The following is an 18,232-nucleotide window of genomic DNA, read 5'->3' on the forward strand; positions in this document are numbered from 1 at the left end:
TATTTCTTAGTGCAAAGCGCCCTCTGCAGATCACAGGCAGAAATGAGACAAATTAGCTTTCAAAACTCCCCAACTCAGTTTATTGACCTGAAAATGACTTAATAGCAAGACAAAAATAGACACCTAGCATGTGAACACCAGCGCCTGCACTAGAGATTCATTAGTGGACTCCGGGTTAGATGTAGAGGAAGAGTTTCAGACCTTTGCTCAACAAATAGAATTCGTTAGTTGAATTCATTTCACATTAAAAAGTCCCCTTGTGATGAACACCAAAGAATAAAATAAACATAAAAAACAGATAAACAATGCCGCTAATTAAAAGACAATAATTCATATTGAAAATCACTCATGAAGTTTGACATGTAAGTTGTTAGTAACGCACTCTAGGTCAAATAAAAATGCATTTCAATCATCAACAATAACCTACATTTCCCTTTTCTTGAGAGCCCTTGGAATGAACAGCTGAAGTACAAACCGTTTATATATTTGTGTTTAAGGAGTCCAAACTGGTACACAAATGATCATTCTTCATATGTCTACAATAATTTGACAGCGTATCAAGTACACCTTGATAAAACTACTACATTCTTAATTAAAGTCTCGACGTTAATGCTACAGGTAGGTGTATTTTTTACTCTTACCGAGTATAAATGTGTTGGGCATATTAGAAACACATCAAAATATTCTAACAAATGATTTAAGGGATGACTAACAGTGGGATTATTTTAGACTGCATTGATAATAGCTAATTCTATAGACATTATGAAATCTATTTCCTGCAAATGTTTCTTAATCAAAAGCCAATTTAATCAGTCTATTCACTTTGATCCTAATTTGAAGATGCCTTGATAAAAATACCGTAGAAGCTTCTATTCTACATCAACAGGAAACTGCATCAATCCTCTCGTGCCCCCCAGCCAGCACTCCCTCCACCCAGTATAAAATTACATTTAAGGCACTGGATGATTGCAAATCAGGTTTTGCATTGTTTTAAAAGTTCTTATAAAAAGGGGACAATCCGCCCCACATTTCAGTCATTTTGACGCATGACATTTGGGATTTTTCTGTAAAAAGATAACGCCAAAATTTTGTTTTAGATATTGTGTGTCTTACTGGAAAATATTCAATGTTAACTTTATAAACCCAATACTGCACATGAGAGGTGAAAAGAGTAGTGAATACGAAACAAAAGGGCACTTGTGCATCTTCATCCTTTCCAAAAAAAACAAAAAAAAACGCAGTTCCCCGTCTGATTTGGAGCATTAGTTCGATGCTTCCTTCCAGCTGTGGTTTCTCCCAAAGTCAAAATTCCCCAGGAGCAGTACAGTTCTTCTACATATAAAAATAAATACTAAGTGTCATCACGCTGCACGTTAGCTCCATACAGTGTGGTGTACCTGTGTCGGCCTGTGCGTAGAGCCGCTACAAGTGGTAGCTTTCACACTCAGACGAAGCTCCAGAGTTGGTGTCTGTCTGAGGGGTTGCAGAGGGCCAGAGAAGGGTGCTCATGGCTGGCAGTCAGACACATGTTCCATTCTGGCAAGTAGAATAACTGGTTCTATGTGAGGAGAAGACCAAACGGTTATTTCCTATACCATTTTAAACCAAAGTGTGTGAAACTACAAATCCGCAGCGCAGGAAACTCACCTCCTTCAGTTCCCATTTCTGCTCGGCTCCTACAGATGTGCTGCCGCCTTTGTACTGGCATTCCTCCATCTTCACCGTCCCCTCCGCCCCGTGTAAACACAGCTCCTTCTGCATGTTGTGTCTGATGTCGTGATGTGTGGAGAACTCAAAATACTACGGCAGAGAAAACATAAAAATGACAACAACCTCCGTATTTAAATTGAATTACATTTCACAGATGCATCGGTCAGAGATTGGAGGGTAAATTGTCCGACTGACCTGGTTTCCTCCGAGTCCGTGACACGGATAAATGATCAGCGGTTTCCCACCCTCGATGTTCTCTCCGACGTCCAGGCATGCGTCTTTGCCGACATTTTTCACCTACAGGGGCGGAGAAGCGGAGGGGAGAGCGGTGGGAGGAAACGAAATGAAAAACTAACATCCAATGCAAGCTGTTCAAACAACTCCAGCCTCTGGAGTGCTTTCAGTGGTGTCAAATTGGAACTGCTCAGTACCCTCCGGAGATCCCAAGTGGAAACCCACAGCGGCGAGACAGAGCTCTGAGGTTTGGTAAGAAGAGAGTTGCGTGATCTTACCGAGCCAAAGCGGAGTGGGTTGAGATCAGGCATAAAGACTTCTGGATAAACGTTCTTCAAATACCACGAGAAGCTCTTGCACTGCAGCCGCGCACGGAGGTCCAAGCGCTTGGAGATCTCCCCGAAGGCCCTCTGTTAAAAAACAACGGGATCTTGAGCACAACGACACACTGCAGGCATGCTGGACAGTAACACGGCTAACTACAAAGCAACAACAGCAATCTAGACTTCATACGGTGACCTATTTTGAGTTCTGATGAAATATTTCAAGAATAGAATGAGATCACTTTTCAGATCAATTGGAAGGGCTTCGAATCTTTAAGATTGTCCTCCACACAGAAATTAGGCCTTCTGATGAGATCAAAGTGTGATCAAAGACAACAAAAGTATCAGAAACAAGACTTTCAGCAATAAAATGCAGTGTAAATTACTACTAGGTAAACAACACTAAGAGCTTACAGACGCAATAGTGTTTGGCCAAGGTCACTTTCGGAGTTTAGCAACTTGCCATTTGCTAATTTGCCACTGCACTCGAAATACAATAAAGCTAAAAAATGTCACAGTGGCCCTTGTGGAAGTTACACTGAGCAGTCATCCATTTGGAGAAATGTAACATATGATGCACTGCCTTCTTGAACAAAGTAATAACAGATACGTTTTTTATCAGCGTACCTTTCAAATGGAAGCTTAGTGACAATTTTAAAAGGGTTTGTAATGCTCTTGAAGAAATGAGAGCACTTACTACAGCGATGCTCACACTGGTGCACAGTGATAACTACTACACTGGATACTTTAAAGACGCCTTGTCTGTTTAAATCAGCAGGAGAGGGCTTGCCTGCTCTGTGAGCTACTACCCTGAGGGAACCATTTATGGCACCTCCGGGACCACATGTTGGGAAACATTGTGAGCTTCAGTCATCTAACAGAAAAAAAGCTCCTCTGTCTGTTAACAGCTTCTAGCCCCTAATTGTTGATCTAATTCTCTCTTCTCATTTGCCTTACATTGCTACTGTAAGAATCAATAATTTGATTCTTTCTTACTTCTTCACGTACTTCTATGTCCTGAACATTATGTTCAAGGAAACACTAATTAAGACGACACTTTTATCAGGTAAAACTTTTACTTTGCCCCCCCTGTTAAAGCAACCTTACAAAACAGATCGAAAATCTCAGTGAAATTATCCTGGTAAAAAAAATAATCATCCAACTTAATGCTGCTCATTCACAGACATGAGTTGTATTTGTGTGTCCGTGTGTGTTTGTGTGTGTGTGTGTGTGTGTGTGTGTGAGGGGGGGTTGTTGCACTACGTACATCTTTGGCCATCTGTGCAGCCTGGTGGTTACGACGGTAAAAAATCTCCTTGAAGTCGTCCATCCATACCTCGGCCAGTCGAACCTGGTTACGAGCAATTACTTGCGTGCCCTTGGGAAAGGTGTGGGGGCTCTTAGTGCGGAAAACATGGCCGACAATAGAGCAGGGAATGATCTCCAGCTGTCCGCCACACTGCCAGACCTGCAGGTCAATGGGAGACAGCACAAACAGACGCACAATGACGGGCGGTTGGAAACACCTACACGGCTGTCTGCAGGGTGGCAAGAGGAGAGACACCTACCCTAAAGGACATTTCAATATTCTCACCACCCCAGATTTCCATTTCTTCATCATAGCTTCCAATGTGGTAGAAATATTCTTTTGAGATGGAGAAGAGGCCACCAGCGAAGGTGGGGGTCCTACGGAGAGGAATCCGTTGATGTTTTTAATGATTTCAAACAAACCAATTTGAATTTATATCCAGTTTTCCTTCTATATCTGTGTAAATGTTTTTACTTACTTGATGGGGAATGTTTCATCTTTCCTCCTTTGTTTCTCGTGATCCGGTAGACTCTCCCAGCCAAAGGACAAGGCCCAGTCAAAGTTGCCCCGGTTGTGGTTCTGGCCGTACGGCGACGGTTTTGTAAACTCAAAAGTATTGAGGTCAATGGTGGTTATGTCAGGACTCACTACTGCGGTGTAGTCCTCCGCTATCCTCGCCAGAAGGGGCTCCAGCCATCCATTGAAGCATTCACCTGTTAACACGCGCAAATCAGACAGACGGCGATCAGTAAAGCCCCTGGAACGTCGAGGCAGCGCGGCCGCGCCGAGGTGGCTGAGCCGTGGGTGTGTACGTCAGGGCGTGGAACTGGTTTTTCTCTGTGGTTTACGCAAGGAGTGTTGACTAACAGTGGGCGTCCAGAAAGGTGAGGGTTTCACCGGTGGCCACGGAGGCTCCCAGCAACCGGGCGGTGATGAGGCCCGTTCTCTCTCGCTGGCGGACCACTCGAACAATGTTCAGCTGCTTCAAATACTCATCCAGCCTGTCCTTCAGCGCATCTGAAAGTTAGAGAAGAACGTTATGAAAAGCACAAACAAATAATACCAGTGATTCTTGCATACGGTCTTCTATGTAAAAATGGCATTTTCGTTTCCTTCCTACACAAGACCCGCTTAACAGTTAAGGGAGACCCATCTCTAAGCACAACCTCTGTTAATTCCTCTCAGGAAAGTATTCACCAGCAGCCCCCCGGCTTCCTGTTGTAACCCAGTTCACGGGCCACAAAGGGAGCAGGAAGCTACTCTCCGAATGTTTTGTGGCTCACCAAAGAGCTGCCCACCCAACAAGCCGCATGAAACCAAAGACCCCACAAGAGTGCAGAGCGGTTCCTGAAGGGGCCCCATTGAATTTTTTTTTTTTTACCATCCACACTGGCGTCGTCCACAAGGATGATCTCCTTGAGGAGAATGGCCGGGGAGGTGTGGAGGACGCTGTACACCGTCCTCAGCAGGGTGCTCCAGCCCTCGTTGTGGAACACGATTATAACGCTGGTGGTCGGCAGGGAGGGGCATCGCTTGAAGGTTTGCTCGATACATCTGCAGCAGGGAGGAGAAAGAGCACAAAGATCTGACTGTCCCGCGGCACAATAGTGTAGTTATTACATCTGCACACTGTCCCCTGTGGGGTGTCCCTTTCGGCGGCGACACCGCGTGTGTGGCAGCCTTAGAACTACCTGCCATATCGCAGCGGGGGAGACTTTGTAGTTTGCCACGAAAGATGGGCAATACATGGACGGGCTTTATGTGGGTGTCACGTGCCAACTGTCTCCTGACATGTTCCTGGACCGACATGCACTTTGGTGTGATGTAATTTGCCAAACACAACAGTGCTTCTTTCCAAAAACAGTAACCGGGCATGGATGCTGAAACAAAGTCCCAGTCAGAACAATCACTGCTGTGGTTTCTGCCGGAGATTTACCCCCCCCCCCCCCCCCCCCCCGGGTGCAAGAAGCAAATCAGATGGAAATGTTTGGGTTGGGTCCAACACTGATCTGGTGCTCTTTTATCAGTTTAAATGATATTTAAATCCACAGAGTAGTAAATGGGGAAAGATGAACACCCACTAGGTGGTTCCAAAAGATAATCATGTGTTAATGCTAATCAAATGTATTCAACTATGTTCAACAACACAATGATCACCTTTGTGCACATTTAGAGAGTAAAAATAGGTAAACATGAGGGGCTTTGCGCAGTTTTTATCAAAAAAGTGTAAGGATTGTAAAAATCGGCATACTCTGGGGGTCTGGTGTCCGGTCCGAGGTCTCTGCTCAAGGAGATGCGGTCGCTGGCATACAGGTTAAAGCAGTGTTTCTCTTCCCCCCGGTCCTTCTCCTTCTGCTCCTCCGGGTTCAGCGAATCTGTGTGGAAAGGCTTTCCGGCTGCTCCGGGGGCACTGGGGCTCTGAGGCGGCCGCTCCAGAGCTGGTCGGAGCTCGGCGGCCGTGTAGCGGCCCGGCAGACAAGACACACCGTCTCCGCCGTCCGGCTGGCGCACGGGGGCCCCGATCTGCATCTTCGGGATCACGTCCCTGAAGTTATTGACGGCTCCCATCACCATGCCCAGCACGGCGTCCCGCTTCACCGCCATCTCCTTCAGCCACGGGTCCTCCTGTTGGCTCTGGCTCCCAACTTCCCATTGTATGAGGAACACGAAGGTGACGAAGACCAGAGCCACTACGGCCAGTTTGACGGGGTGCAATCGCCTTCGGAGGACCCTACGGAGATGGATCATTGTTCTCGGACGGAGAGCAGGCTGCTTACTGACGTTCAGCTGTAAATCGACACATGTTTTCAGATGTTGAGTGATGATTAACCAGCGTTAATGTAACTGTCAAATCCAAGACACGGTCAGACAAATTCAACATTCTCTGCATAAATACATAACAGCTTAGTGGCTGCATCACGGAGCTGTGCTACTTGGAACTCTGTAATAAAACAAAGTACATAGCAGTTCATGTTGAAGCTAGAAGAAGCACGCTTGAAAAAAAATATGAACCAGTCACAAGATTCGATCGTCTTTTGTGACCCTTTTTTTTTTTTTTTTAGAAAATCCCCACTTACCATGAGACGCTGAGACTTCAGTTGGGAAAGACCTTTAAAGCGTTCTTGACGACCAAGGGCATCCTGCTTTGACTGGAGATCTTCTGTTAGTCGCTTGTACTCCAAAGGAACATTTCGCGGAGGAAGAGAAACAAACAGGAGTCGCTCTGAGATCGGCTTTCACAGAACTTCCGTCTCGCTGGATCCAGGTGCGCTCTTCTCAGGTAGAGGGAGGAGACGCGCCGGCGCGCCTGCGCAAAGAGAACCTCTGCGTGTCACAATCCATACCTGGGACACATTTGAGAAACCACGACAAGATATTCATAAAAAATCCCCAAAAAGTTTAGCGATTGTTATTCTCGAATCCAGAGAAGTATTTGAAAAACGTTTTTTTGTTTCTCAAAGGAGAAACCTCGTTTTAAATACTACCGCGATGAAGCTAAAGAAAACTGAAGCGCTCTGCTGCTCGGTTTGACTTCGGGGATATTGCAGACGGAGGTCTCCACGGAGCTCCTCAGATTCAATAATGGTGCCATTAATAGGATTTGTTCAACTGGTCATTCACTGGGACAGTTGCTGGGTTACAAATAACGTAGGAACGCGCTGTAACAACCTCCCCCCCCAAACACACACACACGCACACAAACACACACACACGCACACACACAAACACACACACACAGCTCACCGCATCCAGTCGGGTTGTGAGAGAACACGTCGTCTTGCACACAGATTCAATACGAACGCGGACACGAACTTTACGCACATGGCGCAGCGCGCACCGGGGGAAACTCAAGCGTCCTTTCTCACGTGCATTTTTCTAATCACGTCTGAGCCTGCGTGGTGAAAAGTTGGCAAAGATGACACTCACGCGCACGGATTGTGGTTTGATCTAATCCGTTGCCCCCCCCCTCCCCGCCGCCCCGGTTGGTCTTCATAAAGAGTCGAATGCCTGAGTGAGTAAAGACGCGGATACCAGCAGCAGGGAGTCTGATCAGAGCGCAGTTTGAGTCCTTTCTGCCTTTGACTCGCACGGTGACTCGATCTGCAGTGACCGTGTTCCCACTTCCCTTCCACGGCGGCTTCCACTTTATTATGTCCACTAAAATGTCCACTGTGTGTTCTGCTTTGCGTCTGCAGTCACGCTTGTAAATGTTTGAATATTTGGCATTTGTCAAATTGTCTCTTTTTTCAGCTCAATAAAAAAATACAATCATAGCGGAAATATATTTTATTTGATATGAAATACAAGCTTTACACTATAATTATTTATCAACACACTAGTTGATATTCATTTTCTATAAATGTACTGTATGTCATTTTCACAGACAATGTACATGGGGATTTTAGCAAATGAAAAATGATTATTAATTTAGTAAAAAAATACATACTAACAAGCCATTTGGGTATTTGGTTTTAATTCCTTGAACTCCACTGCATTGTTTTCCCTCAGGATTGCCACAACCCAACAATTCATTTATTCAATGTTTTTAAGGAAGTTTTCTTCAAAAGAAACACCACAAATAACAACCCACTGAATGTATCGCGACACATAAAAGCTAAAGCTAAACAATAAAAGAGGACTTCAATCAAAGTAACACATTTATTTATTACAGAAGCATTGACCTCATCTATTTCTCTTTCCCTCTCTCACACACACACACACACACACACACACACACACACACACACACACACACACACACACACACACACACACACACACACACACACACTTCCAACACTACGATCTCAGAGCACCACGAGCTTTGTCCAGGATTTCCTTTTTCATTTTTGGGTAATTTGGATGAGCAGCCAAAACCTGTAGATGAAAGCAAAAATCTTTATCAGAATGAAACCAGATCAAATTATAAAAATGTGAATAGGTGTCTTGAGAGTTGCTATGGATAAAAGCGTCAGCTAAATGACATGTACTGTAATGTAATGTGTCTCACCTTATGACACACATCTATGGCATCAACATGCCTCTTTGCTTTTAAGTAGTTGAAAGCCAGCTTGTAACCTAAAACAAAAACAGCCATTACTTGTTAGAAATAGCCTTTTTATACATACATAATACATTTAGTCTGTTTGAATAGAAATGTGATTTTAGCTGTCATACCAATAGTTGGGTTCGTTCGATTTCCATATTTCCAAGCCAGTTCATAGTTGAGTGCTGCATCACGGAATGCCTGCTCCTTTTCCATTATGTAGCCCAGATACTCATAAGCCTTACAGCATGACTGTGGAAAAATTGGAAATTATTCACAAAGAAACAACACAAATCAAAAAAGAAAAAGGGCAGAATTTTTGTGGGAATCGTACTGCCTTGCGAACCACATAACATTCAAACATGGACCCTAATTTTCGGCGGACCTTGTTATGGTTGAGGCATCTCTTCAACAGGTCACCGGCCATGTCGTACTTTCCCAAATGGATGTAGATGTCTGCCAAGAGCAGCCAGCTCTTCTCAAACTCATCGGCATCAACAAGGCTCCAGTTCATCTTAGCGATGCGTTTGAGCTGGTTCCTGGCTCGGGGAGTCTGTTTCAGCATCATGTAAGCTGTCGCCATGGCCAGGAGTGCCGGTACGTGGTCGCTCTGAAAGCAACCGAAGACTCCTGGTCAGACGGCACCTCCCCCACTATGCCACTTCCACTTGTTCACACCTAAACCCTACGGACTTCATCACTTTGAATGGTATTTTCACACAACAGTAAATAGAGAACAATACTATACTATATCTACTGTGTTAACACTCAGCCGGATGAAATGTAAAGTTTACAGTTCAAATAGAATTAGTGACATTAAGAGGGAGTTTGAACAATGCACAGCTCCTGGCACGAGAGAAATCTATCTTTGCACCAAATTCAGTTTACTTACTTCACTGTTTGCAATCTCTGTGAAAACACTAAGGGCTTTCTCCACATTGGCCTTCTGTTTAGTGGCCAGAAAGCAGTAGTTCTCCAGAATGCGGAGCTGTGTGTGTCCTCCTGGCGTCTGTGGCCTTAACTCCTTCAGCAGCTTATCCGCCGTTCTCACAGCGAGCTGCTCTGACTCCTGCTTCTCCGTGGAGTTCCTGGCGAAAGAAAAACGTGAGAATTAGACAGAAGTATTTGCATATTATTTATTTTGATTTGGAATCTTATGGGATCGAATGCTTCTACTGCCACTCACCCTATTTCACCATCTAAATTCTCAAATACTTCTCCTCCCATGGTGTCATTGTCAGGGTTTAGGTAGATTTCAATCATGTTGTACACAGCGTTTTGACCCCAATCATTGTCTTTCCTTGCTTTGTTGAAATGCCGCAGAGCATCATTGGGTTGTCCTGTGAACCTGAGCAGCAAGCATAAGTTTAGCCCCAAATCTTAAAATGTATTTCACCATTTTTTGAGGAAAAGGTCCTCCAAACTTACCACAGATAAAGTCCATTGCAGTAGTTGAACCCAGGGTCAAATTTAGTCCTGGAAGAATGTTTTTCTGCCATATCAATAAATCTGGGAACTTCTTCTAACTTGCCGGCCCTCCTCAACAAGTCAATGAGACGTGACAGTGTTGGGTAGTTGTCTGAAAGAAACAGGCATTAGTTAGTAACATTTAGGAAACGTCAACTCATCAATTCACATTTACATTCGCCACAAATGCTTTGAAACGTGGCTCTGATGCACCTGGTTTGCGCTCCAGGAGTTGTTGGAAGTGGAAAACGGCCTTCTCGTAGTCCTGCTTCCTAAACATAATGTCAGCCATCATCTAAGAACAAACACATGTGAGAAATGACTTCTATGAATACGTTCCCAAAATAAAGCTCACGGCCTAAACTGTGGGGACAAGAAAGAGAAACCGAACCAGAGTGGCGTCTTCGTTACACTGGTCGCTCTTCAGAATGACGCTGCACTGCTCCTGGCATGCGTCAACCTCACCTAGAGTGAGGTACAGCCGGGCCAACTCCATCATCACCTAAGAGCAGCAAGTGAAATCATTTGCATTTATGTGACAACACACTTGTTGGAATAATGCAGGGTACATGAATCAGGCCTTTAAGCCCAACTATCAACAACTAAGATCACAAGCACCAGACTCTAAAAGATACCAGTGCTTGTTAACCACAGCTGCAGTCAACACACAGGATGTTTTTCATTCGGCTGCACTGACCTTGCGATCCGTCTCACAATACACAAGAGCTTCTTTGTAGAATTTGACTGCCCTCTCATAGCCCCTCTGACTTGTGTAGTGTTTCGCGATCTCAGCGCAGATCTCGGCGGCAAGCTGTTTCTGCGTGGGGACGGCGTCAGGCTGCTCCAACTGCACCCGCTTCAGCACCTTGGCCTGCACATCCCGGGCCTGTGCGGAGGGGAGATGTAATGTGTTTGTGAAGTCCTCATCAAACCAATCAGAATTGCATCACGCAATATGTGGAAAGATGACAACAACCACATACTCTTTGCAGGGAAAGGAGAGCTTCCTCATTTTTGTCCACCTTGTTTTGGACCTTTGCCAACAGCACCAGATAGCGGCAATCATCGGAGAGCGCCGGCACTTCGTCCACTTGGTACGTTCGAGGAAAAGAAAGAAAAAAGTTTTTAAAAAAGTGTCTTCAACTCACTACTACGAGGATGTGATTAGCTCTACAGTTCGTTGTATTTGCTTACATTTCTTGCAATGCAACAAGTACTTTTTTTGTTTATCAGTGCACAAACTGTCCTAATGACAAAATCCTCTAATGGCGTGTTTGAGGTCAGGGGTTCACTTTGTGCGTGTATTACTGTGACGCCTTAAGTACCTGACTCATGGGCCAAAGCTTCATTCAGAACTCCCTCACAGCGCGGATATTGCTTCATCTTCATCAGCAGCTCAGCCAGGTCGTAGCGCAGGAAGTTCTGCTGCTCCGTCTTCAGGGCTGCTTCGTAGTAATTTATTGCCTGTGTAACAGCAGCCTTGTGTGAACACTGTTATTTTTTCCCCATGAGTTAATCATGTTCATCACTCTTTAAATAAGTTTCCAACACAAACCTTCATGTAGTTATGAGTCTTGACCAGGGCTCTCCCAATCTTGCTGGCTAGGGCACCATCTTTGGGGGTTTTCTTCAGAGCTTGCTCATAAACCTCAATGGCCTTTTCGGGCTGAGGATAAAAACAAATTGCAAGTGTTTGACAATTTGTTGTAAATATTATTCAGGATGTCTATAACATGTAATCATTTACAAACTAACGAGGATTAAGAGCATATTGGGTAAGATTTATTTTAGTCGTGAATGATGCTATCTTACCTGTCATCACGACCAGAGTATGTGTCAATATGCCTGACATTACGAGGCTTGGCTCGCCTCCCATTTAATCACGCACACGCTTCATACTACTACTCATCCTACTAAGAGAAACATCCGAGGATCCTCTACATGAATGTTTAGGATTGTAGAATTGTAATACAACTCACAACGGTAGTGACCTTACATTAAACAGAGGCTACACATTTGAGTCATATTAATTTATATATTAATTAATTTATAAATATTAATTTAATTTATAAAATCACCATGAAGGACGATTTTTTCATTACACTTTTGACAATATCCATATAAAAAAGATACAGAACAATCACGTCTTCCACTTACTTCTTGAATGTTCATGTAGGCGTCACCTAATAAGAGGTATGTGTATGGGCTGGGCATCTTCTCAACCATTTCCCTGCAGAAAAGACAAAGATATCACATACACGTTCAATAAACTTTATTATGCATACATACAGTATGTCTAAGCAGGTGTGAGGCTCTGTTATGTTCTGCTGCATCTCAGCTCTTCAGACAAAACTAAAGGCAACTGTGCACATCTCATCTTCACTGGAGGAATGGCTTTAGATATGTTCAGCTACTATCTTACATCAAGATTTCAATACGCTTTCTTCGTACATTTCGTCCATATGTATTGCTTACCTGAAACAGCTGGCATACAGACGTTTGTCCTTCCTGTGGTTCAGATACGTGTATGCCATTTTCTCCTTGGCTTGGATGTAGTACGGCTGCTCCGGGGTAATGTTTCTGAGCATACTCAGTGCCTGCTCGGTGTCTCCGCGCAGCAGGGCCAAGTCCGCATTGGCAATGGTGACGCGTAGCTCCTCAGGGGTTCCCGAGAACTCATTGATGGCATCCTGCATCACCTTTGCTGCTTCATGCTGAAGTGTTAAACCCATTCATAAGTGTATACTTTTTTTTCATACAAGGCAAATGGGGGAAAGCCCACAAAACACTATAGTGATCAACCAATGAGACCAGAAGAGCACACAAGAGTCTTACATCCAAACTCTAAATGTTACCTGTTCTCCGTTGAGCCACAGGGCCTCAGCTAACTCCAAGAAGACGGAGACGCAGTCCGCAGAACTCAGCACAATCTTCTTGTGCTTGGATTTGGACGAGGATCCAGCTCTGCGGACACCTGGAAGACTCATGGCCATCTGCAGTGTCTGAATGGCCTCTGTCAGCTCACCCATTTTCTTCTTAGCCTGAGCATTTATCAGGTGGTACAACGGATGTTCTCGTATCTGGAATGTAAAAGACGTCACGGACATGCAGTGCATACAGTTACATATTACACATAAATGGGATTTTTACATTTGCCCTGCTCAGATAAGAAAATGGGCCCGTATTATCCAGTCAATGTTATGAAGCCAATAACTCTGGTTACCTTACCTCAAAGTTGTGGCTGAGGCAGAGTTCAAGAGACTGGGAAGACAATGGGAAGTTACCCTGTAGCAGATGAATCTGTGCCATTAGCAGATGAGCATCTGCATAAGAAGGACACTGGTCCAGACAGCGTTGTAAACTGCTCTGAGCAGCTACAATGTCACCTGAATGAACACAGAAGCAATGCAGATTAAAAAAAAAACATATGCAGTAAAGATACCAAAACGTATTTTAAATGCAGCGCTCACCAGACTGATATCTGACTTTGGCTAGCAGGAAAACCCCTTGGGGTAGACCGGGGACAATCTTGACCACAGTGTCCAACAAAGTGGCACAGTGCTGAAGCTGAGGAGCCGAAGGCTGGCCCTGTGCTGGAGGCTGAAACAAGTCAAAGTTGTATTTAAGAAGATATATTGAATATAACAAAACAACAAACAGTCCAGCATGGATGGATCTTCCGTCCGTACCTTAGCGGGACACAATGCAAGATACTCTTTGACAATCTCCAATAGGAAGTCCGGGTTCAGCTTCTCAAGGTACTCCACTCCCAGAGGTAGACCCTGCAGAGCGGAAAAGTGTGTGTCCACGGCATCATTCAGCAGATTGGTCACCTCTTCCGGGGAGCGGAGCTTTTTAACCGCCAGCAGAGCACGTAGGTACAGTAGCTCCTGTGGACAAAATCATTATCAATTGTATCAATCATCAATTATAGAAGGTGAGACGCAAGATGGTTGGTTAGAAGAAGTAAAGTAGTTTAGGCATTACTTCTTGTACATCATAACAAGTCATAAAGGACCTTACGCCTGATTTTCCAATAGATTGTTGAATCTCTGTAAGAAATTCCAACTGTTGTTCTGCGTCTTCAAGTTGGCCCTCTATCAACTGGCAACGAATTATCCCTGAGAAACGTAAAATACATTTTTTATATCTTCAGAAATATTTTTTAAAAGTACGTTTGAACCCAGAGTTTCGTGGAGACAACAGGTTAATGACTTGTACACGTTACCAGTCAAAGCAGAGACACTTGTCTCATCCAAAGCCATGGCTGTCTTGTACCACTTCATGGCCTCCTTGACTCTGCCCTGAAGCACCATCTGGTAGCCCAACTCTGTGGCGAAATCGGAGTCCCCTGATGCCACAGAGAAGGCTCTTTCCACCATCCTAAACGTCTGCTCAATAACTTTCTCATTCCGTCCACACTACGAGAAAAAAAGACAAGTGTAGATGCTGAAATTCCAAACAAATGAAAAAACGTATTCAGAGGTAATGAGGGCCAAAAATGTGGCAATAAGGAATTTAGAAAACAACTCTTGAAGGATTGTCTTACAACCCGGGTGAAGGCCAGAGACATCCTGTAGAAGAGCTCTGGGTTGTGTGGTTCCATGACCTCAATGCTGCCGATGAGGTTTGAAAGCTGCTTTACCGACTGCCAAGGGGGATATAAAAACAGCTTTTGCAAATGGACCAGAGGTTTTCCAACGCTCCATCATGAATGTCGGTATTTACAATGTTTCTTTAATTCCCGCTGTTTGGCATCAATGTGAAAATGTTTATTTTACCTCAGTAATATCTCCATCTCTACATAAAGAATGTAGAGCCAGCATCCGCAGTGCCTCCAAATTATTTGTATCCTTCTGTAAGAGCCTGAAATATGAAACAATGTGTTGCGGTTAAGGTCAGTCAGCTGCATTTTATAAGCTTGGAATTCCGCAATAGTAATAGACAATATGACACTTCTGACATTAAGCTCCAAATCAAATAACATTGGAACTTAAAGGAACGGTGAAGTCTGATGACACCTCCCACTCGCAAACCTGCAGCAGCAATCCTTGAAATTGTGTTAGACTTCTGACCTTTGGCTCAAAGGCCTTTTTATGCCGCCTCACCGTGGACAACATCCAGAAGGGCGAGCGCAAACAATGGCTTAATCAGTATGCGCTGCTTTTCATTTGCACTTGAATGCTTTGCCATTTGTAGAAGAAGGCTGTGCTTTTTCCTTTTGGTGATTATGAATTCTTTTGCACTTGGAAGAGACATTGTCACTCTCGAACAGGCTTGCGCTAAGACGAGATCTGTCAATGACTTGGGAGACACATCCCAACCACCTCGGCGATTACCTGTGTGATGCATTGATGGTTTGCTCCCAGTCTTGAAGGCTGAGCAACAGTTTCATCTTCTTGGTGAGTGCGGGCAAGAAACCAGGAAAACTAACGATGACCTTGTTGACCATCTCCAATGCTCCGGAGTAGTTCTGACGATATTCATAGTATTGTGCCTAGGACAGATGAAACAAAACGTAAGGTGTATCGTACCCCGAGGCTAGAATGAAATAGGACTCTTCCTTTAGTACTCAATATGAACAAATTGCCTAAATGTCAAAAAGCAAGAAACCTAGAACCAAGTGTGTTGATTGCAATGTGTCAGGTTACAAAGGAATAATTAAAATAGTTGACTGTCCAAATGGACTGAAAGATACTTCGTTGGCTGTTTTTACCGCCATACAACCATATGAAGGTGTTGGCAAAGGACACACACAAAAATGGGGTCAATCGGAAACAGGTTAAATAAGGGAATTGATGGCATCATAACCTTTTCAGTCGTCACTGAGGAAGAACATTCAATATGGATTTGTGATTCCTATCTCACCTTTCCCATCAGAGCAAAAACATCTGCCTTCTCTTTCAGTCCCTCATCGAAATACTTTCCAGCCTTTCTGGCGTAGGCGTCTTTACCAGATGTCACATCTATCCAGGCTTTTAGGATCATCCCCTGAATGAACAATTATCATTCATAGCTTTACCAGAGTGAAAATAGGAGAGAAGCCACAACGTCCATCTTATCACAACATATACTCCAAGATAGTATGACGCATGAGAAAAATGAACATCTCACCTCTCTAGAGCCACCGGAGAGTTTAATCATTCTCTCTGTGTAGTCCCTTGCCTTATCATTTCGCCCTAATAGCCAGAGAAACGTCCCAGCGTAGTACAGACTCTTGGGAGACGCACTTTTTCGATCCTCCTTGACCTTAGCATCGAGTTCTTGGATGACTTCTCTTTCTGCGAATACAAAGACACTTGCATTTTATCAGCATACATGTCCAGTCCAGTGCATAAAACAGTGGCATTATTAAAAAGGACTACAATGGCTTACCGGGGTTAGTCTTTTTTTTCTCTGCATAGACGAGAGCCATTAACGTGCAGAGAGACACGTCTCGACTGTCTCTTAACGTGTCCAGCTCCATTGAGGCTTCTTGGATTTTATCTGTAAGCAGAACGAGGACAGAAGCACACGCATGACAGATAGCAGAGCACACAGATGAGTGACTTAAACAGCGTATGCAGTAAGTATTCTCTTTGCTTCTTTCAAGCTCACCTTGCATCAAGGTGGCATATGCATGGAAAAAGGTATAGATGGGATCATGGGTGAATTTCTTCCGCGCTGCGGCAGAAGTGTTCACTGCGTGGTTGAAATACTTTTCATAGCAGTAGCATCTTATCAAAGCCTGAAGAAAAACAGAGAAGAGACAGTTAACATTATACTGCTTAAACAAAGTGACACCAGAAAGACTTGGCTTAGCTTAAGTATGTCAGCGAACAGTTATACGGACACAGATAAACGATTGGCGGTATCATGAATCGCTTTAACACTTATCAATTCAATTTACGTTACGTCATGTGTGATGAAAAGTCATCTATCGTTAATGGCTAACTGGTAGGTTCTTTGTATCATTTTGAGATAATCCCGAGTGGCCTTTTGGAAACGCTAAAGTCATGAGCAGCCTTTGGGTTTCTGCTTCGTGTTTACTTACCAACGTTGTTTCTTCATCCTCCATCTTGGCTCATACGCTTGTGTTCAACGGATAATCTTGTAGAATCAATAACAGATCATTTACATTATCCGCATTGTAATATTGCAAAAGAACGACATTATTGTTTTTCTCGCTGTGTTTTCGCCATCTTGGAACAACTCCTTCGGCGTTACCCCGGTAACAGCAACGTGCCTGAGGGAAACGTATTCCCTTTATTATTTCTTTCAGGCACCATTTCTTTACTGGATTCTTGTTAATTGCGACAATCTTGGTATGATTTACACATCTAAATCCCAACCGTAGTTCACATTATATCAAAAGTATTTTGATAATCACTTGGTAAAGTATACTTGCGCAATGATTTGGGACATTGACGGTCTCTCACGCCCGTTTGAATGCCTGACAGACTGTACTCTGGGAATAAGAACACTACATTCAACGCCCTCTCTCGAGCTGGTGTGGCCTTTCTATCTCCAGGTGGCGCAGTCATCCTTTTTTTAAACAAAATGTGACGTTATTACTTTCACTGATAATAATAATACTAATAATGGTAAACCTGATAATTCAGATAGAACTCTAAGGTAAGGAAATTGTAAGGGTGATTGTTATTTTCAACAAATGAATGAATTGGTAGATTTTACCCTGTGCCATGATTTTATTTGAGAGCAAGTCCTCATTACTTTGAGGACATTTGAAGCAACAAGCAAAAAAATAATATTCCATATAAGGTAGGTTACATCTACTTTGAATATATACGGAAACGATTTCAGGGAGCTCACTGGCTTGAGTTACAACATAACACAGAGTTTCTATTTCAGAGATCATAAGCTATTGTTAGATCGGTCCACTACCGATAACCATCCTTACTAAGACATGAAGGTCAATATATTATCTAATATATGTTATTGCATTGTGGAATTATATAATTATTCAGCTCTCCCGAACAAGGAAACAAGAATGTTTGCACAACGTGCACTCTAAAAAATTTCATAAATTGTTCCGTAAATGTTTTTTACACTATGTTACCATAAAATGGATTACTGTACAGTATACCGTAAACTTGAACGAATTTTGCTGTGAATTAACTGCAATTTACTGGCAGTCGACGC

General features: G+C 43.6%; 2 protein-coding genes across 3 annotated transcripts; both read right to left on the bottom strand.

The window, feature by feature from the left end:
* Window positions 1–52: 52 nt before the first annotated feature.
* On the bottom strand, window positions 53–7,590 carry galnt3 (UDP-N-acetyl-alpha-D-galactosamine:polypeptide N-acetylgalactosaminyltransferase 3 (GalNAc-T3)). Of its 2 annotated transcripts, none has more exons than XM_040201394.2 (12): window positions 7,321–7,590; window positions 6,654–6,920; window positions 5,828–6,363; window positions 4,958–5,130; window positions 4,444–4,593; window positions 4,055–4,289; window positions 3,836–3,953; window positions 3,535–3,735; window positions 2,223–2,354; window positions 1,906–2,007; window positions 1,648–1,800; window positions 53–1,558 (listed from the first exon to the last, which is right to left on the bottom strand). In XM_040201394.2, exons 2-12 carry the CDS (start codon window positions 6,654–6,656, stop codon window positions 1,445–1,447), a joined length of 1,917 nt encoding a protein of 638 aa, XP_040057328.2. In that variant the 5' UTR covers window positions 6,657–6,920; window positions 7,321–7,590; the 3' UTR covers window positions 53–1,444. The 2 variants fall into 2 exon arrangements, with proteins under 2 accessions (XP_040057328.2, XP_077947235.1); XM_078091109.1 differs by having other exon boundaries at window positions 7,504–7,537.
* A 443-nt stretch (window positions 7,591–8,033) lies between these two features.
* Window positions 8,034–17,534, bottom strand: ttc21b (tetratricopeptide repeat domain 21B). Its single transcript, XM_040202205.2, has 29 exons — window positions 17,124–17,534; window positions 16,688–16,817; window positions 16,466–16,576; window positions 16,205–16,371; window positions 15,959–16,081; window positions 15,430–15,587; window positions 14,872–14,956; window positions 14,640–14,738; window positions 14,319–14,511; window positions 14,114–14,211; window positions 13,780–13,980; window positions 13,561–13,690; window positions 13,319–13,476; window positions 12,946–13,170; window positions 12,566–12,804; window positions 12,248–12,320; window positions 11,646–11,756; window positions 11,416–11,554; window positions 11,074–11,180; window positions 10,788–10,976; window positions 10,482–10,592; window positions 10,304–10,385; window positions 10,052–10,202; window positions 9,810–9,971; window positions 9,516–9,711; window positions 9,009–9,233; window positions 8,755–8,875; window positions 8,588–8,655; window positions 8,034–8,454 (listed from the first exon to the last, which is right to left on the bottom strand). Exons 1-29 carry the CDS (start codon window positions 17,145–17,147, stop codon window positions 8,377–8,379), a joined length of 3,954 nt encoding a protein of 1,317 aa, XP_040058139.2. The 5' UTR covers window positions 17,148–17,534; the 3' UTR covers window positions 8,034–8,376.
* Window positions 17,535–18,232: the final 698 nt, after the last annotated feature.

The sequence above is a fragment of the Gasterosteus aculeatus genome, chromosome 16 (assembly GCF_964276395.1).
Source record: "Gasterosteus aculeatus chromosome 16, fGasAcu3.hap1.1, whole genome shotgun sequence".
Lineage (NCBI taxonomy): Eukaryota > Metazoa > Chordata > Actinopteri > Perciformes > Gasterosteidae > Gasterosteus > Gasterosteus aculeatus.